Source organism: Vulpes lagopus, chromosome 7, assembly GCF_018345385.1.
Source record: "Vulpes lagopus strain Blue_001 chromosome 7, ASM1834538v1, whole genome shotgun sequence".
In the NCBI taxonomy this organism is placed as follows: Eukaryota; Metazoa; Chordata; class Mammalia; order Carnivora; family Canidae; genus Vulpes; species Vulpes lagopus.
In genome coordinates, this window is record NC_054830.1 from 127,938,591 (window position 1) to 127,964,305 (window position 25,715).

The 25,715-nt window shown below is 36.8% G+C and overlaps 1 protein-coding gene across 4 annotated transcripts in view; it reads right to left on the reverse strand.

Annotated features, from left to right (window-relative positions):
• Window positions 1–25,715, reverse strand: part of YTHDC2 (YTH domain containing 2) — a 77,784-nt gene that overhangs the window by 48,290 nt on the left and 3,779 nt on the right. For 3 of the 4 annotated variants that reach the window (XM_041762843.1, XM_041762844.1, XM_041762846.1), the window contains exons 3-10: window positions 21,455–21,651; window positions 19,933–20,132; window positions 14,015–14,181; window positions 13,166–13,268; window positions 11,695–11,851; window positions 7,244–7,351; window positions 5,330–5,478; window positions 3,255–3,390 (exon numbers count right to left, since the gene is read on the reverse strand). In XM_041762843.1, coding sequence (XP_041618777.1) covers window positions 3,255–3,390; window positions 5,330–5,478; window positions 7,244–7,351; window positions 11,695–11,851; window positions 13,166–13,268; window positions 14,015–14,181; window positions 19,933–20,132; window positions 21,455–21,651 — 1,217 coding nt within the window. The remainder of the gene's footprint in view (window positions 1–3,254; window positions 3,391–5,329; window positions 5,479–7,243; window positions 7,352–11,694; window positions 11,852–13,165; window positions 13,269–14,014; window positions 14,182–19,932; window positions 20,133–21,454; window positions 21,652–25,715) is intronic. The other variant, XM_041762847.1, reaches the window with a different exon arrangement.

A 25,715-nucleotide genomic window follows, 5' to 3' on the forward strand; every position in this document is an offset into this window, starting at 1 on the left:
CTTTTTTTTTTTTTTTTTTTTTAAAGATTTTATTTATTTATTCATAGAGACACACGGGGTGGGGGGGAGGGGAGAGAGGCGGAGGGAGAAGCAGGCCCTATGCAGGGAGCCCGACGTGGGACTCGATCCTGGGTCTCCAGGATCACACCCCAGGCTGCAGGCGGCAGTAAACCGCTGCGCCACCGGGGCTGCCCAATATAAAATCTTTTTTAAAAAAATTAACAATTCAACCAAATTTGAAAAAAATATCCTGAAGAAAGGTAGTGAGCTGCCTATCACTAACCATGTTCAAAAAGATTATCGTTTAGTAAGATGCTTAAAATTTGTATCATTTTTCAACAAATATTATTGGACACTTAACTACAAAAATTCTGAGGATGGGGAGGTAAAACAAATGAGGTTTCTCCCTCACGAAATTTACATCCTAGTGAATGAGACAGAGTAAATCAAATTTTAAAGATATGCTGTCAAGTAATGAAAGTACAATAGTGAATAATACAGTGGGGTATGGAGAAAGAGTGAGTAAAGGGCACAACTTCAGTAAAATGACCCCAAAGAGGCCTTCCTGAGAAGACAAGATCTAGGCAGAAACCTACATGAAGTAGATGTTGGGCCAGAGGATCATTTTGTGGGGACGGCATTCCAGGCACAGGAAACAACAAAAGCGAAGACTCCAAGATCGGAATGTGCTGATACGTGAAGAAGAGCAAGAAGGTAATGGTGGCAAATGGTACAGAGTAGTAGAAGATGAGATCAAAAAGGAAGTTAGAGACCCCATCAGGGAAAGAACTCTGATTTTTATTCAAAGTGTAAGTGAAAGCCATCAGAGAGTGGAAAGAGGGGAAGCAACATTATCCAGTTGTTTGTTTCTTTTAAAGGACCAATCTGATCATTCCCTGGAGAATACACTATGAGAACATAAGAATAAATGTATTTAGGGATCCCTGGGTGGCGCAGTGGTTTGGCGCCTGCCTTTGGCCCAGGGCGTGATCCTGGAGACCCGGGATCAAATCCCACATCAGGCTCTCGGTGCATGGAGCCTGCTTCTCCCTCTGCCTGTGTCTCTGCCTCTCTCTCTCTCTCTCTCTCTGTATGACTATCATAAATAAATTAAAAAAAAAAAAAGAATAAATGTATTTAATAGGCTACTGCAATCATCCGCGGGAAAGAACTGTTGGCCTGGACTGGAGTGGCAGCAGTAAGGAAGGGAGTTTGGGTCTGACTTGGGATTTATTTAGAAGGTAAAACTATCAGACTTGCAAATGGATTATATGTGGAGTATGAAAACAAAATCAAGAATGACTTTATGACGGGATACCTGAGTGGCTCAGTAGTTGAGCGTCTGCCTTTGGCTCATGACATGATTCCAGAGTTCCGCGATCAAGTGCCGCATCAGGATCCTCCTGCATGGAACCTGCTTTTCCTCCCTCTGCCTACGATTCTACCTCTCTGTCTCTCATGAATAAATAAATAAAATCTTTAAATAAAAAAAAAAAAAGAATGACTTTATGTGGTGCCTGGGTGGCTTTAGTCAGTTTAGTGTCTGCCTTTGGCTCAGGTCATAATCCTGGGGTCCTGGGATTGAACCCCTCGCCAGCCTTGCTGCTCAGCGAGGAGCCAGCTTCTCCTTCTCCCTCGGCTCCTCCCTCTCCCTCTGCTCCTCCCCCCTCCTTGTGCTCTTGCACTCTCTCTCTCTCTCAACTAAATAAATAAAATCTTTTAAAAAATGACTTTATGGGATCCCTGGGTGGCGCAGCGGTTTGGCACCTGCCTTTGGCCCAGGGCGCGATCCTGGAGACCCGGGATCGAATCCCACATCGGGCTCCTGGTGCATGGAGCCTGCTTCTCCCTCTGCCTATGTCTCTGCCCCTCTCTCTCTGTGACTATCATAAATAAAAAAAAATAAAGAAAGAAAAAAATTTTTAAAAAATGACTTTATGTTTTGTTGCCTCAGTAACTAGGTGAAAATTCAGTTTCAGGAGACCTGTGATGGTCAAGCACATCATTTTTAAAGAAGTCTACTACTGATTATGAACGCTAAGGAAACACTAAGAAAAAGGCAGGTTGGGAGGGAAGTGAGAAGGTTTGTTTGGGGCATATCTAGTTTTATTCCCCTAATATACATCCAATGGGAGATGTCAAAGTGATCAGGCAGGTGACTCACGTCAGCAGGGAGGTCAGGACTAGAACAGTAAAATTAGGAGTCATTTTAAACACGTATTGAAAACTATGACTAGATGAGATCCACGTAAGGAGTAAGTGTAAATAAAAGCAACACACCTAGCAATTGAGGCCTGGGCTATTCCATATTTAGAGGTCAAGAAAAAAAAGGGAAAATTGTGCCAAAGAAACCAAGAAGTTCCAACTGGGGAGATGAGAAAGAAGAAAATAATTCAAGCATGGAATATGAGAGGTTAAGAAAATGTTTCAAGAAAGGAATGATCAATAATAATTATAATAATAATGCTGAGAAGTTTAAGTGAGGGGATAAACTAGCTGACATCTAAGTCCTTTTCAGTACAAATCCTTTTCAGTACTGACCTTCTGTGGTCTTTCATTCTGTCTTCTGCCTACAAGCCTCAGGGATCTGAAACTGACCTTTGGTTACCAAAATCCACTATAATCAACTAATAAAATTAGAGTAAGTCATTAGTGAAAACGTATCACATGACATAAAGCATATGCACGTGAATTAGTACTTGAGCTTATATAACTAAAGTTACGCTGAAATTCTCCACATACTAAATATAAAATCTAGAGCAAAGTTATCAACCTTTCTTTTCCTTCCTTTTTTAAAATCACAAATTTCTTCAAACTCCAAGATATTCCCTTGGGAGGAAAGGGGAATATATTTATATGCACAATACATATACATAAAAATACTTTTGCACATAACTGTCATATATTCACAGACCCCATATAACCCTCTGGAGACAACTGGATTAAGAATCACTAGATTTAGGGGCACCTGGCTGACTTAGTAGAGCACAGAACTCTTGACCTCAGGGTCATGATTTCAAGCCCCATGTTGAGTGTAGAACTTACTTAACAAAAAAAAAATCCCCAATTTAACACAATATTTACTTATTCTACTATACTAATAAGATCCTAATTTATCCATTTGAAATAAATACTCCAAAAGAACAAATTATTGGTTATGAACAAAAAATGTAAATATACTTTGAATTAAAGTATGCTTTCCCCATAAATAACCATAAGAGTAATAAAAATATGTTTTAAGAAATTACACGTACCACTAACATTTTCAGTTAAAATAAGGTGAAAGACCTGAGCAAAGGCATCAACATCTTTATGCAGCCATATGTCAGAGAGACAAGCATCCATTTCCTTTATTAACCATGGCTCAAGACAATTCACATCTTTTTCTGTCTTTAAAAAAAAAAAAAAAAGCAAAGAGTATAAATTACATGACAGCTTAACCTTTATGTGCAAAGAATGTGAGATAACCATAATAACCACAAAAACTACTAATCATATTTTATAGCACAGGCTTTGACATAAAAGTCTCTCATGTCAACATGAACACTCCACTTACAATATGGTATCTTATTATATCTATCTCTTATCTGAGAATGCGTTTATAAACAAAGGAGTATAATTCAGTCAAAATATTAACCAAATGTGCTCTGGCAGAAGGCTGCTAAATATACCTGTACAGCAGTAGTTCTCACTCCTAGCTGCACATCAGAGGGACCATCACTTGTGTTTTTCAACACTTATGCCAGGTCCCACCCCAGAGCAAATTCATTAGAATTTCTGCTAATTGGGACACCTAGGTGGCTCAGCGATTGAATGTCTGCCTTCGGCTCAGGGCATGATCCCAGGGTCTGGGATCGAGTCCCACATCAAGCTCCTTGCAAGAGAGCCTCCTTCTCCCTCTGCCTATGTCTCTCTCTCTGGGTCTCTCAGGATTATATAAATAAAATCTTAAAAAAAAAAAAAAAAAGAACCTCTGCTGATGGAGACCAGATTCCATAGGGCCTTAAAAGTTCCTGAGGTGATGCTCATGTACAGCCAGGCATAAGAAACACTAACAGTCAAAATGCTGTTCAATGAACCAAATGGATGTTCCCCATACTATAAAACCACATTTAAACATTCTTCAAAAGCATTTTTGAAAACATGTATAGTTTATTTGGATGCATTAGAACTCTAACCATATCTGTTTATGTACTTTCTCATGCTCAAAACTGTTAAATTTTCTAAAAAGTGCACAAGCGCAGCAATATTTTGCATCAGACTAATCACTGATGCCTTTTAAAGAATTCTAGACCAGGGATGCCTGGGTGGCTCAGTAGTTGAGCATCTGCCTTTGGCTCAAGGCATGATCCTGGAGTCCCAGGATCGAATCCTGTATCAGGCTTCCTGCATGGAGCCTGCTTCTCCCTCTGCCTATGTCTCTGCCTCTCTCTCTGGTCTCTCATGAATAAATAAATAAAATCTTTAAAAAAAAATTATAAACCAGAATTAAAGACCAGAAGGAACCTAGGCAACCAGCTAGTTCCACTTTTCAAACGGGTTCCATGAAACCCAAGGTAGCAGAGGCCCCAACTAGGGATGGAGGTGGACACTGAGGATGAACAAGCATGGCTTCTACGACACATTTCATTTGTAAAAGATTCTCTGACAAAATAGAAAAAAAGAAAAGGAGCAGAGAAGAGTCTGAGGTGTATGGTGAACTGACTTTTTCAAGTCACACAGCTGGTTAGTGGTAGAAATGACACCAGTATTGATTATGTGCTCTATTTTTTTAAATTTTATTTATTTATTCATGAGAGACACAGAGAGAGGCAGAGACATAGGCAGAGGGAGAAGCAGGCTCCATGCGGGGAGCCCGACGTGGAACTCGATCCCGGGACTCCAGGATCACACCCTGGGCCAAAGGCAGGCGCTCAACCGCTGAGCCACCCAGGCATCCCATGATTATGTGCTCTAATATCAACAGTATTTTCTTGATTTCCTTTGAGTTTATCTTACATTGTTTAGCTCATAGGTTCTTAAACTTTTGAGATGAGAAAATATCAGGCAATAATAATAAATATGCATAATATCTATAAACTATCCTCTCCAAAAAATTTAGAGAAAATATTGAAATAATTTAAACTGAGAAGAAAACAGTAAAAGATGCTGCATTATCTATCCCAAAAAAAGGTACATTACAAAGTTGTTCTGAAAAATATGTTGTAGCCTAAGATAAAGTAAGAGAATTACACTGTAAATAATACAGTAACAATTATAATCTCATAACATGTTCTTTAAAAGTACAATTTTCACTCAAAATATCATTGTGAAACCAATGAGGTCTTACCAACTGACTGAAGACAGCATCACCGCCATCATCCAATAAATCATACTCTTCAGTCACATTTGGAACAGTTCTCTGCCTCTGAGATTCAGGCTTGAAAGTATTCTCTTGAGCTGAATACCATTCCGTAAGGGTGCTTTGTTGTTTCTCTTCTAAATTAATAACAAAAAAAAAAAAAAAGAGTAAGAAAATCCTTCACTTTAGGGAATATATTCCTTTAAGAAAATTAAGTGAATCTGAAAATACTTAAAAGTTGGCCGTATTGTCAGCCCGGGTGGCTCAGCGGTTTACCTCTGCCTTCAACCTGGGGCATGATCCTGGGGACTCAGGACTCGTTCCCGGGATCGAGTCCCGTGTCTGGCTCCCTGCGTGGAGCCTGCTTCTCCCTCTGCCTGTCTCTGCCTCTCTCTCTCCCTGAGTCTCTCATGAATAAATAAATAAAATCTTAAAAAAAAAAAAAAGTTGGCCTTATTGTGAAGTTACTTTTTCAAAACACATAAATGAGAAACATTCAGTAAAATGTATTGTGTTGAACTTTAAGGACACATGAAACTGCTTAAAAACGTCATCTATTTCTTGTTATTAGTGAGAAGTTTCTTCTAAGTCCAAATTCAAAGAATAGTATTTTAGCCATACAATAAACAATGTTTAAATCAATGACTAATTTTTATAGAGCACTTTGTTGAGAACCATGTATTGAACTTCTGCCACCATGCCAGTTGTTGGAGATAAAAGTTATATACCATTTTCACCTTCAGAAGTTTAGAGATCTACTAGTTTTACGATGTGCATACTATTTGTACTTCAGCACTGCCCTGTGAAATAGGCTAACTGCTTTTCTTCAAGTGGAGAATCCAAAGAACTTAAGATATTCATCCAAGGTCATACAGACTAAACAAAGGAATCAAAGCTTGAAGCCAAATCTTCTACCATGAATAATGTAGTTAAAAGTCAGCAAAACAGAATCTCATCCTAACTCAAAAGCTGAGATATAGTGTAAGTCATGATAAGGGATGTATTAATGGGCAAATAATGCTAAATTCTAAGTACAGTTATAACTCATTAACAAAATCAAGATTTGAGGGGTCCATGGGTGATTCAATTGTTTAAGTGTCCAACTTTTGCTATGGGCTCAGGTCATGATCTCAGGATCACAAGATCTAGCCCCACACCTAGCATGGAGCCTGCTTGGGATTCTCTCTCTGCCTCTTCCTCTACCCCTCCCCACCACTTGCGTTCACTCTTTTCACTCTCTCTAAAAAAAAAAAAAAAAAAAAAAAAAAATCAAGATCTGAAGACTTGACATTTGTATCAAAGATGAGCCTGTTATTACATGCTACCCTTTTCAATTCTCCCCACTCACTCCCCACTCTCATCGTATGAGCTATGCTGGGGCATACCACACTGTTATCACATGTGGCATATTACATATGCAGCAGCACATACTCTTCTGCCTCCTTATAACAGTGGTTGTTGCATCTTTGGAGACAGACACACTCCGCCTCAACCCTGGCATCCACTTTCAATTCCTCGCTACAGATTATAATTTATGGGCATAAACCACAATGTAAAGAGTATGCTTAAGGCAGAATTCTAATATAATATTATACAATTATATACAAAGGAAAAACACTTTCTTTTTTTTTTTTTTTTAATTTTTATTTATTTATGATAGTCACAGAGAGAGAGAGAGAGGCAGAGACATAGGCAGAGGGAGAAGCAGGCTCCATGCACCGGGAGCCTGATGTGGGATTCGATCCCGGGTCTCCAGGATCGCGCCCCGGGCCAAAGGCAAGCGCCAAACCACTGCGCCACCCAGGGATCCCAGGAAAAACACTTTCAAGTGTCCTTGTACCTCCATAGTATAAGACTCCAAAAACTCAGTTATCTTTTATACTTGTTTGATAAAAAGCTTACCTCGTTGTTTTTCCTTTTTGTATTTTAACATTTCTTTGTTTGTGTACCCAGTAGTTCTTAAGATGTCTTCTAGAAACATTTCTTTTACTTCAAATGGTCTTCCCTGTACTAAATAACAGGAATAAAGAGTCAATTTGCATCTTAGAGACAATGCACATAAAGACATAAAACAAGATACCATGACATAATGGATCTGAATGAGTTAATGAACCTGAGTATAAAATCCAAAAGCAATTCCAGAAGGCAAATTATCCTCATCATATTGTCCTTTAAATATGATTCCAACTCTTATGTTACAGACTGTTCATTTGCTTGTTTTTTCCAGTGTGTATTTACTTATCATGTGTTTGCCATCAGGCTAGGCACCAGAAATACGAATCATAAGCAGAAGCACAGCTGCCTTATGTGTCTTATCATCCAAGAACATTATAAAAAGAAAGGTTTGTGACTTAGGTGACTAGGTTGATGATATGATTAATTAAAATGGGCAACACATGAGTAGATTTTGTAGAAGAGATTACATATTTAGCTTGGGACATATCAGAAATGAGCTGCTTCATGGATTGGCAGAATTAATATTGTGAAAATGTCAATGTTACCCAGGGCAATTTACACGTTTAATGCAATCCCTATCAAAATACCATGGACTTTCTTCAGAGAGTTAGAACAAATTATCTTAAGATTTGTGTGGATTCAGAAAAGACCCCGAATAGCCAGGGGAATTTTAAAAAAGAAAACCATAGCTGGGGGCATCACAATGCCAGATTTCAGGTTGTACTACAAAGCTGTGGTCATCAAGACAGTGTGGTACTGGCACAAAAACAGACACATAGATCAATGGAACAGAATAGAGAACCCAGAAGTGGACCCTGAAATGTATGGTCAACTAATATTCGATAAAGGAGGAAAGACTATCCATTGGAAGAAAGACAGTCTCTTCAATAAATGGTGCTGGGAAAATTGGACATCCACATGCAGAAGAATGAAACTGGACCACTCTCTTTCACCATACACAAAGATAAACTCAAAATGGATGAGAGATCTAAATGTGAGACAAGAGTCCATCAAAATCCTAGAGGAGAACACAGGCAACACCCTTTTTGAACTTGGCCACAGTAACTTCTTGCAAGATACATCCACAAAGGCAAAAGAAACAAAAGCAAAAATGAACTATTGGGACTTCATCAAGATAAGAAGCTTTTGCACAGCAAAGGATACAGTCAACAAAACTAAAAGACAACCTACAGAATGGGAGAAGATATTTGCAAACGACATATCAGATAAAGGGCTAGTTTCCAAAATCTATAAAGAACTTATTAAACTCAACACCAAAGAAACAAACAATCCCATCATGAAATGGGCAAAAGTCATGAAGAGAAATCTCACAGAGGAAGACATGGACATGGCCAACATGCACATGAGAAAATGCTCTGCATCACTTGCCATCAGGGAAATACAAATCAAAACCACAATGAGATACCACCTCACACCAGTGAGAATGGGGAAAATTAACAAGGCAGGAAACAACAAATGTTGGAGAGGATGCGGAGAAAAGGGAACCCTCTTACACTGTTGGTGGGAATGTGAACTGGTGCAGCCACTCTGGAAAACTGTGTGGAGGTTCCTCAAAGAGTTAAAAATAGACCTGCCCTATGACCCAGCAATTGCACTGTTGGGGATTTACCCCAAAGATTCAGATGCAATGAAACGTCGGGACACCTGCACCCCGATGTTTCTATCAGCAATGGCCACAATAGCCAAACTGTGGAAGGAGCCTCGGTGTCCATCGAAAGATGAATGGATAAAGAAGATGTGGTTTATGTATACAATGGAATATTACTCAGCAATTAGAAACGACAAATACCCACCATTTGCTTCAACGTGGATGGAACTGGAGGGTATTATGCTGAGTGAAATAAGTCAATTGGAGAAGGACAAGCAGTGTATGTTCTCATTCATTTGGGGAATATAAATAATAGTGAAAGGGAATATAAAGGAAGGGAAAAGAAATGTTGGGAAATATCAGGAAGGGAGACAGAACATAAAGACTCCTAACTCGGGGAAACGAACTAGGGGTGGTGTAAGGGGGGAGGAGGGCGGGTGTTGGAGGGGAATGGGTGACGGGCACTGAGGTGGACACTTGACGGGATGAGCACTGGGTGTTTTTCTGTATGTTGGTAAATTGAACACCAATAAAAATTAATTAAAAAAAAAAAAAAGAAAAGAAATGAGCTGCTTATATGACATCTAAGCCCAAAGCTCTGGAGAACAGTTTGAATTGGAAATAAAGATTCAGGAGTCATGAGTATAAAAAAGAAAGCAGAAGCCAAGGACATAAATGAGAGCTTCCAGGGAAACTACATGTGCCTCTCCAGTACCTAGTAGAGTACAACACAGAGAAGGAACAAAGAGGAAAAAAAAAAGGGGGAGGAAGGAAAGGAAGAGGAAAAAAAATGGATCAAGAGAAGACCATAAAACACCAATATATAAGCATATATATAAAAGAGACCATTAAAATATACGCTCTAATGCAGAACATAAAAAGTAGGAGGCAGTGTTGTCAAATTATGGGATGCAAGCATTTTATACACACCCAAAAAGGGGGCCAACCATGAAATATAGAGAAAATTTAAGATTTTTGTGTAAAATTTAAATAGTAGGCTTGGCAATTAAATCAGCTTCAAACAATACTGGTAAGAATACACAAATGAACAGCCCCATACACTATAGAAATATATATAAATCATTTCAGCTCTTTGAAAAAGTACAGTGGCAAAATCTGTTAAAATTAAAAACAGATACACTCTTTTTCCTCAACAATTTTACTTTCAGAAATCTCTTTCTAGAAATAAGAGTGCCAGTATATAAGGATATATACACAAGGATGTTTATTACAACACTGTTTATGGTGGTGGAAAAGGAAAGTCTAGAACCAATCTGAGTGTCCAAAGATAAATGGTTAAATAAATCTTGGTACATTCATATTATGAAATATTAAAACAGCTGCCTAAAATAATGAACTACATCAAAAAAAATGATGATGATGAACTATAGTTACAGCTAATATACTACAGAATTTTCCATGATGTACTGTTATATAAATAAAGCAAATTGCAAAATAATGTATAAGGCATGTGCTCATTACTGTAAAACCAATTTCTGTACACCTCATGTATAAGTATGTGTTTGCATATGTAGTATGAACACGGACAGTGTGAGAAAGAATATGCAGGAGGCTTTAAAATCAAGTAATCCTATCAGGAAAGTAGAACATAAAAAGTAAAGAGGATGGGGCAATTTTGAACCTCTCTCCTATATATATTTATACTATATCATTGAGCTAAACATATACAACTTTTTCAAATTTTAAAGAGAAATGTAATAATTTTTTTTAAAGACTGGTGGCAAAACCAGTTTAGATTAAAGGTCAGGATAAAAGTTAAGTGGCAGTCTATTCAAAAGTACACAGGAAGTTAAACATAGGCGTGTAGACTACTGTTTCAAGGAGTCTAGCAACAAAGGGGAAGCTGTAGGGACGCCTGAGTGGCTCAGGAGTTGAGAGTCTGTCTGCCTTTGGCTCAGGACATGATCCCAGAGTTCCAGGATCGAATCCTATATCCGGTTCCCTGCAGGGAGCCTGCTTCCCCCTCCACCTATGTCTCTGCATCTCTCTCTCTGTCTCTCATGAATACATTTTAAAAATCTTAAAAAAAAAAAAAAAAAAAAAAAGGAAGCTGTAAGACAGAATTAAAGGAAGACATGAGGGACACCTGGGTGGCTCAGTTGGTTAAGCATCTGCCTTTGGCTCAGGTCATAATCTCGGAGTCCTGGGATCAAACCCGTGGGGCTCCGTGCTCAGGGGGGAGTCTGCTTCTTCCCTCTCTCTGCCCTGCTTGTGCTCTCTCTCATTCGCTCTTTATTTTTTTTTAATTTTTTTAATTTTTTATGATAGTAACACAGAGAGAGAGAGAGGCAGAGACAGGCAGAGGGAGAAGCAGGCTGCATGTATGGGGAGCCTGACGTGGGACTCGATCCCGGGTCTCCAGGATCACGCCCCGGGCCAAAGGCAGGCGCCAAACCGCTGCGCCACCCAGGGATCCCTCATTCGCTCTTTAAAATAAGTAGTATCTTAAAAATAAAACTGCAGCATGTCTATTAAAAAATATATAAATAAATAAATAATAAAATAAAGGAGGATGTGGAAATGAAAATAAAGCACATTTCCTTTTACAACTGAAGAACTGTCCTCACAACACAATACCAAAAAGTATGGATGGAAAAGGAAAAGATGAAAATACAGAGAGATGAATGATGAGGCATACCACACAGAAAACAAAGTTTTCAGACATCCTACTTCAGAACATTCCCCAATTCCAATTACAGTAAATATAATCATGCCAAAAAGTATACTTTCATAAAAATCCTAAAAGAAATCTGATCATTTAACTTACTATATATCACTGGACAACTTCCAAAATATCTTATAAAAAGATTCACATCCAAGGCAGCACTAGAAAGAATAAGTTTCAAAGTTGGATGCTTTTGCAACAGATCTCTTAACTTTGTAAGTAAAAAGTCACTAAATCGATCCCTTTCATGTACTTCATCCTGTAGTGAACAAAAATAAAATGATGGAATGGTTAAAACATGGATGACTAAGTCTTTAAAATTATGGAGCTGCTAGGTTTTCTACTAATTAAATGTGAACAAGGCCAGTCAGGACTCATGAAAATTTTGTATTATGGACAATTCAGAAATAACCAGACATTAAAAACTCACTGTGGGTAACAGAACACTGCTTCTTAGACAAGATAAAAGAGACACAAACTACAACCAATTCTGAATTAATGGAGTCTAATTTAATGTACTTTTAATAAATATAAAATTTATTTAAATATGCTTCAGTTAGGGGCGCCTGGGTGGCTCAGTCAGTTAAGTGTCTGCCTTCAGCTCAGGTCATGATCCCAGGGTCTTGGAATTGAGCCACACATCAGGCTTCTTGATCAGCAGGGAGTGTGCCTCTCCCTTTCCTTCTGCCTGCTGCACCCCCTGCTTGTGTACTCACTCTCTCTGTCAAATAAATAAATAAAATCCTTAAAAACACATATGTTTCAGTTAACATCAGAGTACAGGTGCACCCTTTGGTTTGAATGCACAGAACTAGTACGTTTCCAAAAGCCACTTATTGCAAGCTTATACAACTTAATCTAATTCTTTTCTGACACAAACTGGATAAAACCTTAGAATTTTTTAATGAGGTGGTAATTCATCTACTTCATCAGCAGCTACCTAATTGAGCAGCTTAACTATGAAGTTAAATGACTATATGAGGTGCCTGGGTGGCTCAGTTGGTTCAGTGTCAGCCTTCAGCTCAGGTGATAATCCCAGGGTTCTGGGATCCAGCCCCATATCGGGCTCCAGCCCCAACACTGCGTTCCATGCTCAGCAAGGAGTCTACTTCTCCTCCTACCCCTGCTCTTTCACTCTCTCTCTCTCTCAAATAAATAAAATCTTTAAAAAAAAACTAAAAATAAAAATAAAATTTAAAAATGACTATAAAGTGTACCCCTAAGACTGGGAAATACATATTAGCTAAAGGAGGAATCAGATGACTAAGCACAGAGGAAAAAGAAAACTTTCACCGTTCTGGGGAACACTAAGTACATGTATCATTTTCCCATATAAAAATCACTTTTAGAAAACTTACCTACTTTCTTTATTTGCCGTTATAAAACCTCATAGTAAAAATAACTCTACTTAACACAAGTATTTATAATAATTATAGGCAATAAAAAGTAACTTAATTATAATAGCTGTTCAAAAAAATTGGTTCCCATGCACATCCTATCCCAAAAATGTCATTACATATTCAAAGTTTTAAGCAATCTGAATTGTATATGGTAAACTCAGCAATATTCTTACCACAATAACATGTGTCACAGTAGACAATGTACTATCTCCTGCCATCAATGTACGAAGTAAAACCCCGTTAGTGCAAAATGTCAGAAGTGTCTTTGGAGAAACCCTTTTTAAAAAAATTAAAGAACACAATTACAACTCTTATATGTAATGAAAACATGATCACATTAAATGTTAGTCTCATACATACTTTAATAAAGGTTAAAGTTACTAATATAGTGGTGAACTGGTATGTATGCTTTATGACCCAAGTCATGTGAAATATATATTTCATACCTGACAACCTTATAAAAGATTTTTATTACTAACAGCCCTTTAATAATTAAGTCATTATTTTGTTAAGGAATCATAGATTTTTTTTAAAAACCCTGAACACCTTTTGCTTGAAAAAAGTGTATCATAAATGAACAGCTTTTTGAATTACTACATGCAAATTATTGAGAGCAAAGAAACAGTACTACTATTAAGAAAGTACTACTAGTACCACCACTAATAATCAATTCAGTTATTACCATTTATTTACTATAAACATCACATCAAACCTGGGCTCTAGCTGCTTTTATTGGCCCCATTTTATAGATGAGAAAACCGAGGTTCAACAAGGTGAATTAACTTGTATTTGATCAAAAACTATGAAATAGGATTTCTATGGCCCAACTCTTTCTACTATGTATTCAAAAACCATTCAATCAATTGAACTAAGTTCAATCATGACCTCAATATCTTATCAAAGACTTACCTAGAGTAAAATAATCATCAAATTTTCAACTAATATTCTCTGTATTTAGTGCAATATAAACTCAGTCTTTTCAAAGAACAATCAAAGATAGGCTACAGGAGAACCAGCATTACCTGCTTTCTAATCGGATCTGATATCCAATTGTTTGACCAATCCTTTCCCTTCTCTCTGCAGCAACTCTTTCAGCCACGGCAATTGCCGCTAACCGTCTTGGCTGGGTACAAAATATACGGCAGGGGATACCATTTTTAAAGCAATCATCTAAAAGGAACTGAGGAATCTGAAATGGAAGTTTTAAAGTCTTGTCAGATGAGATGATTATATACCCAGAAGGTCCAAGTCAACCACAATGGAAAAACTATGGGAACTAAAAAAGTTCTGAGACATGTTCTACCACAAAATAATCATAAAATCAACAACATTCACGTAACTTCTAACAGTCAACAAGGAAGTGCAATTTTAAAAGATCTCATTCACAAAAGAAACTAAAATAATAAAAACAAATTCATATACGGGGCACCTGGGTGGCTCAGTTGGCTAAGCATTCAACTCTTGATTTTGGCTCAGGTCATGATCACAGGGTTATGAGATCAAGCACCATTGTCTGGCTCCACTGAGAGGGTGGAACCTGCTTAAATTCTCTCCCTCTGCCCCTCCCCCACCCTCTTACTCTAAGATAAAATAAGGGGGAAAAAATTCATATAGAAATAGTTAAGGCTTACACAAAGAAGACTATAAATTACAACTAAAAAATATAAACTGAACAAAGAAATCTTGAGTGGAAATAATCAACAATGCAAAAATGTCAATTCTTCCCAAATTAGTCTATAAAACCAATGAAACAACAATGATAACTCCACTGGAATTTTTGAAATAGTGAAAAACATAAAGAAAACAAAAAGCCTAATATTAGGAATGTAGAAAACTTTCTATATTCAATTCAAACAGGTCAGGAGGACTTAAAAGAAAAAGTAAATCTTTCCCACTCTATGACTACCAATACTTTTCAAAAAAGTAACTACTGTTTCTTATTAACTCTTTCAGGGAAAAAGTGTTTACACAATCTAGAATATTTGCATATATAAACAGTTTTTATTCACATGAAGTGATTACTGTACTTAATTTTGATAATTTGCAGAGTTCACTTAACACTCAGATCTACAGGGATCCCTGGGTGGCGCAGCGGTTTGGCGCCTGCCTTTGGCCCAGGGCGCGATCCTGGAGACCCGGGATCGAATCCCACGTCGGGCTCCCGGGGCATGGAGCCTGCTTCTCCCTCTGCCTATGTCTCTGCCTCTCTCTCTCTCTCTGTGATGACTCTCTGTGATGACTATCATAAATAAATAAAAATTTAAAAATAAAAATAAAAAAGTGCTACAATGAATACCTATCTTCACAGATTTTTGCAAAGATATATATATGACATATATACATATATATGTATCATATATATACATCAGATCAAAGAGTATATAAATTTAATTTGGACAGAAATATTATCAAACTGCCCTCCAAAACAATTTATACTTCTACCAATGAAGAAGATGTTGGGGAAAAAAAAAAAAAGATGCTGTTTGCCAAACACACAAACACTGGATATCATCAATTTTTTAATTCCTACCAATCTGATAGCTAAAAAGTGTAATTGTTCTTTTTGATTTCATTTCTTTAACTATGAGTGAGAGTGAACGCCATATCATGTATGTCTTAGCCTCTAGGATTTTTTTTTAACTCAACTAGTTTATCCGGAAGTGTACATGAACACAAATTAAGAAATAATTAAAAAGAGAAGATAATAAAGAGGAATACTATGCTACACATTGTAAAACTACAAAAAGCAAAAAGAGGAATCTTGACGCAAAAATAGGTAAGTAAAGATATAACAAAAATTCCAGAAATAGACCCAGGTATTATAGAAACTTAGTACTTGATCAAAAGCAGTACCCTAACTGAAGGGGGAAAGGATAATTAAATAAAAATTACATTGGAACAACCAGATAGTAACATGAGGAAACAGTAAGATTCCTACTTGATATGGTATTTTAGAATTCCAGATGGATTTTTAAAACTTTAATACAAAAATACTAAATAAAATATTTAGAGGAAAATGCTCTTACTCTTGGGGTAGCATGGCTCAAAGCCCTGAAAAAAAGACTGACAGATTTGTCTAAATAAAAATGTAAAACTAATACACAAGTCATCATAAGCAAAACTTTAAAAATCAAACAAAAGACAGAAATGATTTTTAGGATATCTAACAAATAACAGGCATGTATCCATAATATATAAAGTGCTGTGAAAAAAATCCAAAATGCTTAAGCTAAATGAAAAATGAGATATAAACAAGCAACTCACAGAATATAGAGAATAAACAAAAATGAGAAGATCTTCAACTCCCTAAGAAGTAAAGCAATGCAAATTAAAACATTATTTATCAGATTAATAAAGGTAAATCACTGCTGCCTAAGCTTCAGAGAAACGGGAACTTTTAATACTTTCAATCCCATTTTAATACAACTCTTTTTTGAGTTAATAGACAATAACTAGTTAATCTAGCTAAAATTTAACTGCCATATTCTTAACCAAGCATTTCCACTCCTAGGAATTTATCCTATTAAAACACTCCCATAAATTAGCAAAGAAATAGTAGAATACAATGTTATAAAGTACAGGAAACCTGCGTGGCTCAGTGGTTGAGCACAGGGTGTGATCCTGGGGTCCTAGGATCGAGTCCCACATCAGGGCCCCTGTGGGGAGCCTGCTTCTCCCTCTCCCTGTATCTCTGCCTCTCTCTCTGTGTGTCTCTCATGAATAAATAAATAAAATATTTTTAAATGTATTAAAAAGTACAATACAAGAATAAGATCCTTTTTGTTTGTTTGTTTTATTTTATTTTTTTATTTATTTATGATAGTCACAGAGAGAGAGAGAGAGGCAGAGACACAGGCAGAGGGAGAAGCAGGCTCCATGCACCGGGAGCCTGACGTGGGATTCGATCCCGGGTCTCCAGGATCGCGCCCTGGGCCAAAGGCAGGCGCCAAACCGCTGCGCCACCCAGGGATCCCAAGAATAAGATCCTTGCTCTGCCATTTCCTAACTATGAGAATTTGGACAGATTAACATCTGTAAGTTCCAGTTTTTATTCCTTAACTGCAAAAAGATAATAAAAAGCCCACATGCCTTGAGGTCACTGAGGTTTAAAAAGAGAACTCAAAAATTGAGCACATAAACTGTCATTTTTTATTACTGTTGTTGGAAAATCTTCAGGAATACTATAAAGTTGTTTAAAAATGAGTTATATCTCTAGCTACTGAAAAATATCCAGTATCTATTAAGCGAAAAAAAGCAAGATGCAAAATGTACAGTATTATTTCATGTTTGTTTAAAAAAAAAAAAAACAGTATCAATCCTCTAAAGAGAACGAAAAACAAAGGTGCAAAAAAAATTTTTTGTATAACAGAAATACATTCTACCAAGTTTCTAACAAAAAATGCATGAAGAGCAGCGAGAGAATTAGAAATCTTTTACTCTCTATGTACCATTTTCCATAATGTTTGAATTTTACATGAACATAAACAGTGAACATGAAAATGCAAAAGGTAATTAACTTCCTAATGCTACTAAGGGCAAGATAAAATTGGCTAATGATATGAACTTTAAATTCTGTTACATTTATATTTTATAAAACAGACACATCAGTACTTTAACTCCTCAAAAAGATGCAATCATTTAAGTGTAAATCCATTAGATTAATAGTTACTTCTTGAAAAGCAAAAAGCAAATAATTCATTTCTAATTAAATTCTCAAATCAAATTCTCTTCATACCTAATAAAACAATAAACATAATTGTGAAAATATTTATCAAAACTTTCATAATCTCTGTTCAGCATATATGCCGCCAAAGAAAGTGCTTATAATCTCTTAAATATATGGGATGCCTGGGTGGCTCAGCGGTTAAAGCATCTGCCTTTGGCTCAGGTCGTGATCCTGGAGACCCGGGATCGAATCCAGAGAGCCTGCTTCTCCCTCTGCCTCCATCTCTGCCTCCGTCTCTGCCTCTCTCTCTTTCTGTGTCTCTCATGAATAAATAAATAAAATCTTTTTAAAATTAAATTTTAAAATAAAAATAAATAAATATAATTAGAACTCATACAATTAAAACCTACTGGCAAAACTTCCTCTAATACTAAAACAACAACTGAACAGATTCTCTAGGATGACTCTATGGAATTTCAATCATAAAAGGACTCACACTAAAGAAAAATCTTAGGGAAGCCCAGGTGGCTAAGCGGTTTAGCGCCGCCTTGGGCCCAGGGCGTGATCCCAGTCAGGCTCCCTGCATGGAGCCTGCTACTCCCTCTGCCTGTGTCTCTGTCTCTGTCTCTTTCTGTGCCTCTCATGAATAAATGAATAAAATGTTTAAAAACAAAAAGAAAATATAAAGAAAAATCTTACATATTGTGCTCAGATAAAAATGTCATTCGGTTTTTAATTATTTAATTTTAAAGCTTCAAGTTTTAGGGATAGTTTTACTTCTGTAAATCTGGCTAAGTCCTTCAAAGGCCTTACGTATGGACTAGGTTTATTACACCAACCAATATAACCATAGGAAATATTAAGCAATCATCAAAAGCAAATTTATGTGTCCATAAAAAAAAATAAAAAATGTAAAATCATATCCACTATTGTATCTGAACCTCTATCAAAATCAAAGTAATTTTACTATTTTAACATGTGACCATGTAAAGAACAAAAATAAGGTCAAATCACTCTACCAATACTTACTTCCAATCTGAAACCCAATGAAGGAAACTTCATAATGAAGTACTTTGATACTAAACATCCAAGTCAAACCTGTCATATTAATTCCATTCTACAGTCAACTTTATTTTTTTAAAGTGTATTATTATTATTTTAATATTAAGGAATCCACTTTTACAACTGCCATGAAGCCCTGGCTGGGTTAACAGTAATGAGTCCTGGAGGTAACTACACCCAACTCTGGACTTTCTGGTTATAAAGCACTGCCTTCTCTATCTCAGCTGACAACCCAGACTCAAGGCCTCAATCCCTGCCTCTCTATTCCCAGAAGATGCCAAAGTCAATTATGTAGGAGGCTTTCTCAGAGAAGAAGACGACTTTGTCTTCCCAGAAGACAAACCCTCTACTTTGCTTTATGAGACGGATAGCATCCCCAAACCACAGACAGGTTGGGACCTGCGCAGGCCTCAATGTCTACTGTTGACTTTATATTAACATTTGTTATTATTAATATTGTTGTTAATTTAGCTGCTACATACAACACAAATAGGCACGTTATAGACATCTCTAAACTTTACCGAGAATGGGAGCTATTACTAGCTCCATTTTTTAAAAAAAGGGCTCTGGCTCATGGACTAACCACTAGGACTACCGTGTTCCTTTAAGATGCCAAGTCACAGCCCCACTTCTATTTTTTTTTTTTAAGGGAACCCCTAGGTGGCTCAGGGGTTTAGTGCCTGCCTTTGGTCGGGGGCGTGGTCCTGGGATCTGGGATCAAGTCCCACGTCCGGCTCCCTGCATGGAGCCTGCTTCTCCCTCTACCTGTGTCTCTGCCTCTCTCTCTCTCTCTCTCCCTCTCTCTCTGTGTCTCTCATGAATAAATAAGTAAAATCTTTTTTTTTTTTTTTTTAAGATTTTACTTATTTATTCATGAGAGAGAGAGGCAGAGACACAGGTCCCAACATAGGACTCGATCCCAGGTCCCCAGGATCAGGCCCTAGGCTGAAGGCTGTGCTAAACCCCTGAGCCACCCGGACTGCCTCCCCACTTCTATTTAAATGAAGACCCAATATGCTAGCTTAAAAATAAATATTTTAAAACATTTCCTTTCTACAAATTCTCAAAATGCACTCCCAGTAATATTTCTAAAGTAGCCACTAAAGTAACCAAAAGGGTTTTTTCTTTGTTAAAATACATGTACTATTTTATAGAAAACTATCTTGTGCAACAAAATATTTTTCTTCCATAAACAACAAAGAAGAAACAAACCTGTGTAGTCTTTCCAGACCCAGTCTCTCCTACAATCAAAACTACTTTATTTTCTTTAATTATTTTAACAATTTCTTCTTGTTTCTCAAACACAGGGAGAGACTGCCTGAAAGAATCAAATTCAGATTCTCCTCTTTTCACTGGAATCTGAGGTATGCCATTGTTGAGTCGCCCACTGGTTTTGCTCATTTCTCGGTTTTCTTTGAAGATGAATAAAAAACAAAAAAAATTATGGTCAACGTTGTTTAAAAAGTGTGAAAAAACAAAGATAAGTAATTTCCAACGTAATTCCATGGAAGTGTTTCTTCTCTACTCAGTCTACATAAAGTTAGCAAGCAATACACGACTGCTGTACTCCTATGCTTACTACTCTTTAAAAAACAAGTTATAAATTTTGGCATCAACTAGAAAGCAAATTTCTAAAAATATTTCTGGTGCACAATGCTTACAAATGAACAAAAATCAATACCTTTGTGACTACTAAAATAAAATGTGATTCTAATATCTTGAAACAGTTTTCAAAAAAAAAAGAAACAGTTTTCATGCTTGCTTCTACCAATAAAACAGAAAATTAAAATTTTGTAAGAAGGAAACAATGAATTATAAAGTCTGCTAGGTACAATATGAAAACACATTGTGAAAAAAATATTCTGTATCTTTAAAGTTAAATACGTTAGATTATGTGATCAAATAGAATAGTATGTGTAAAAATAAGGTCCTGCTTTAGCAAGCATCTACATTTAATTAACAAGCAGAATGGAATAAAAAAGAGGCATGATGTGTTTTATATTCTTCACATAACTCAAAACATTTTTGAAAAAAAAAAACATTTTTGCACACATGTATTTAAAACTTAAATTCCCTGCCATCTATGGCCATGTATTTTCTATATTTTCCAATGGAAATTACGCATATCTGTCGCTTCAGAGAATTAATAATTTTCTAAGAAGTTATTTTTGCAAATAATAAAATTACAAGTTCATTTTATGACCTAAAAATATTATGTATCTACCTTTCAGCAAGTTAGTGTACTAAAGACTCTGTCCTTTACCAGAAGCTAAAGCTCCAATTCAAAAGCTCACTCCTTAGAGCAATAACAGAGGAAAGTCCAGACCCTGGAATCAAATCCCAGCTCTGAGGCTTAGTGGCTGGTTGAGCACCTTGAGCAAATTATTTAACTGCTCTCAACCTGCTTATTCACCCCTGAAATAGAGGAAATTCTTACCTTGGGAGGGCTGCTATGGGGCCCTATTTAATGAGGTTAACATACCGTCTAGCACACAATAGGTACTCAAGAAATGATAAGATACCACTGATGACACTGAAAGACTTGTCTAACTTCACCACATGCCTAAACACTGCATTTCATTCCAAAGTTTTCATAGTTCTTTCTCATTTCTGACAGGTTATTCAAACTGAGAAATCTTATTGCATCTTAGTTTTTTTTAAATAAATTTAAAATGGTAAAAGAACAGTCATTAAATAATAGGATAGACAAGGAAGCTCCCCAGAAAATACATACCAGCTTCAACTGCAAACACATTTCCTCTTTCTGTTTTAGGCAGAAGTTCAGTACGCTCTTTATTGGTGACAGGAAATCTTTGAATTAGGCTCCTAACAGCATGTTTTGTATTATGAGTCAAATTACAGGTCATCATTGCATGAGCTGTTTCTGATCCATCTTTCTTCTTCACAGTTAGGTATCTATTTGCTCCCTTTCTGAATATTAATAAAAATCATTTATTTACTATATATAGTCAATTTGTTCACATATGATGTATGCCTACTTAGAAAACATGTCTCAAGCAAAACATTGAAAAAAATCAAAATGCTTTGGGAGAAGATGCTGAAAATCCAAAAAAAGATCAATAAAGAGGGGTTTGGTGCCGAAATGGCCACAAGATCATTTGCAATTAAAATTTCAAAATGCTGTAAACCCAGTTTTTAAACCTCAAAAATGGCTTACTTACCCACCAAATCTTAAAGTTTGTCTTAGCAGACTTCATGCTGGATGAAACATCACCAGATGGAAGCATACAGAGGGAAAAAACTAATCTGAATAACAGAATCTAAAAATCATAACAAAAAAACTTTGGTTCACTGTCCACACTAATACAACCCACTGAACGTTTCCATAGTATGCTAGTAATGTACATCCCATGAAAACCTGTTAAGAGAACCAAGCTTAGTGGCTGGACCAAAAAAGCATAAATCCACATTACTGATAACTATTGTCACATGCATCTTGGGAAAAATTTTTTTCAAGGTTTTGGACTCTAGCTTTTAGTTATAAGGTAGTAAGGATTTATAACTGTTCTCAAATCATTTGATGTAGGTATACTTGTTTCTCCAAATGGCTCAGGATTGACAATGTCTTTTATGACTCAGGCTCTAAAAGCATACCAACCTGGGTTTGAATCCTAGCTCTATCACATATTTGCTCTGGGACTATAAGCAAAGTATTTATTAGTTCTGAGCCTAAGATAATCATAATACCTGCCTCAAAGAATTATTCCTATGATTAAATAAGAATGCATGTAAAGGGGAACATCTGTTACAAAGTAAGTATTAAATGAATAAAAACTATTATTATACAGTCTGGAAAAAAATCACTCATTTTTAAACAGCTACTTAAAGCAGTTCATAAAATATTTTATCATTGGTTAATGTCACTATCATATTACAGAAATGAGGAACAAAACCACAAATAGAATTAAAAGTACATGTACGCTTTTCTTAATTTTCATTAGATTTAAATTTTTTCAACAATATTTTCACTGTAAAAACAATGTAAAACTGGAGATTAACCTATACAGTTTTAGCTGAGCCTTCCTAAGTGGTGAGGCTTTTGATTTACCAAGATTTTTAATTTCTGGAAACTTTTTATGGAATGCTTTAATGGATCATAAGCATTCAGTACTGTCATCTAGCCCTTAACAAGTATTTAGTGATCTTCAACTTACGGAATAAAGATGAAATAACTATATTTATCCTGATCTTAGGAATTTCAGTTATTTCCATGAAGTAAGAATTACTGGATTCTAAACATGATCTCTGCAATAGGTTCTTTTCCCATGAATCTTTCTGAAAATTCAACACAGTCTTTATGGACTCCATCATTCACTCCCCTTCTATACCATTTACTTCATACAACTTAACTATAGAAGGCAGGAAGTGCTGAAACGAGCACTAAAGCTAAGAGCCGGGAGGCTTGTGTTCAACTAAGCAGCTATGTAATCAAGAATCATTTTATTTCTCTGACACTGTATACAAGTTGATTTAAAAATCTCTACTATTTCTGTCAGTTACAAGAAGCTTTAATTTTCTTGAAAATTATCTTGGGAAAGTTTTACTGTATTTAACCTTTAACTCATTTTATTTCATTGACTCATTCATTCAATCATTCATCATATATTAAGCACCTACTGTATGCCAGGCATTACGCTAGAAGCTGGGATAACAAAGCAGTAAAACAAGCTCACAACTAAAATGGATCAGATTCAAATTTTCCTAACATAAGCCGCCTACTAATAACATAACATTTATGTACAAAAATAACTCATAGTAAGCATGTGTGACTACTTAGCCATTACCATTTAAAATTTACTGAATTCATTTTGAATACAGATGGTGGGACAGAAAGATATAATAAACTTGATAGTTTTTACATTTTAGTAAAAGATCCTAATTGTGCCTCTTAGTGCTCATTCCTACCACATTCAGCACCACAGTGACACTGGTAAATGATAAAAAGATTAGTGAAAGGATTGGTAAAATTTTTGTCTTGTTGTGAGGATGAAAAACATCCAATACGCAGACATGTGTGCCACTAACACATTGAGATCTCATTACATTTTCCTTCCAAAATGTAACTATTCTTTGAAGAAAACTGTTAAGAAACTCCTTTTCAAAGCAAAATTAACTAGAAACTAGCTGCATGATGTGGAAAAGTTAAGGGCCATGACCAAAGCTAGATAATGAGGCAAGGAGATACTGAGAGTCAAATCCAAGTTTCCTGCCTCTTCCTGTACACCAGACTCTCTCCCAAATACATATTAAGGAACCATGATATTAGGTACAAAAGAAAAAGCTGGATAACTAACTCACTAAGTTAATGAATTTGTGGTAGGCAGTTGAAAAAAAAAAACCTTTATTCATGGTGAACCAAAAAAACCCATGAAAATGTAAGTCAGGTAAAAATTCTCATATAAGTGAAAAGAAAGGATGTGACAACTATAGCCAAGTCCTTCAATTACGTGAAAAGAAGGAAAGGGATTTGAAAAATCACAAAGACCACTAGATAAACAATGTGCTATCTCTAATAAAAGATAAAGAGGAGAGGGAAAGTGCTAAGACATTTCCTAAGAAGGTTTGCAGAGCATGAGAAATAGCTACTAGGGACTAGATGAGAATGCAAGGTTGCCTGGACTTTCCTTAACATATTTATTCTTCTCTGTCTCTTCAGTGTTTCCTTGCCCACCTTATTTTGTCCTGATAACTTCTATCTTGCTCTCTCTCCTTCCCCAGGTTTCAAGTTCTGGAGAAACAATCATGCTACTGGACAGAAGAAGAGGTAGTCCATTCTAATGGACTGCTTTTCTAAGGGTAATTTCTTTTTTTTTTTTAAGATTTTATTTATTTATTCATGAGACACGGGGTGGGGGGGCGGTGGGCAGAGACACAGGCAAGAGGGAGAAGCAGGCTCCATGCACGAAGCCCGACGTGGGACTCGATCCCAAGTTTCCAGGATCACGCCCTGGGCGGAAGGTGGCTCTAAACCGCTGAGCCACCCGGATTGCCCCACTAAGGTAATTTCTAATGGTCATTTCCAAGTTAACACTTCAGAATTCAAAATCCATTTAACCATAGAAATGATGTAGTTACATGAGATGACTGGGTGATGGACACTAAGGTGGGCACTTGATGGGATGAGCACTGGGTGCTATATGTTAGCAAATTGAATTTAAATAAAACAAAACAAATAAAATCTTAAAAAAAAAAAAAAAAAAGGGCCGCCTGGGCGGCTCAGTGGTTGAGCGTCTACCTTGGGCTCAGGTCGTGATACAGGGGTCCTGGGATTGAGTCCCACAACAGGCTCCCCACGGGGAGCCTGCTTCTCCCTCTGCCTATGTCTCTCTGCCTCTCCCTCTCTGTGTCTCTCATGAATAAATAAATAAAAAATTTTAAATAAATAAATAAATACAACAAAACAAAATAAAATGAAACTATGTAGCTACAGAACCGGGCCTTTATAACAGATGCTTTCTAACAAGGACCTACAACCTGTTATCTGTAAACCTTAACCCCAAATGTCAATGAAAACTGCACAATTTTTTCAGTTTGGAATGTGAAAATTAATAAGGAGAAACCTCACTCAAGTGGACCAGGGATGCCAAAAAGGGAGGCTGGTATGGAAAGCCGAACTACTCACGTCAATTACAGACCCAACTGGAGACTCAAGAGGAGAGAAGCTTGGGGGCATCTGGGTGGTTCATTCTGTTAAGTGTCCGACTCTTGATTTCAGCTCAGGTCGTGATCTCAGGGTTGTGAGATCAAGCCCTAAGAGCCCTGTGTTGGGCTTCACGGTGGGTATGGAGACTGCTTAAAATTCTCTATCTCCCAGGATGCGTTGGTGGCTCAGTGGATGAGCTCTGCCTTTAGCTCAGGTCGTGATCCCGCAGTTCCGGGATTAAGTCCTACATCGGGCTCCCTGCATGGAGCCTGCTTCTGTCTCTGCCTCTCTCTTTGTGTCTCTCATGAGTAAATAAATAAAATCTTTAAGA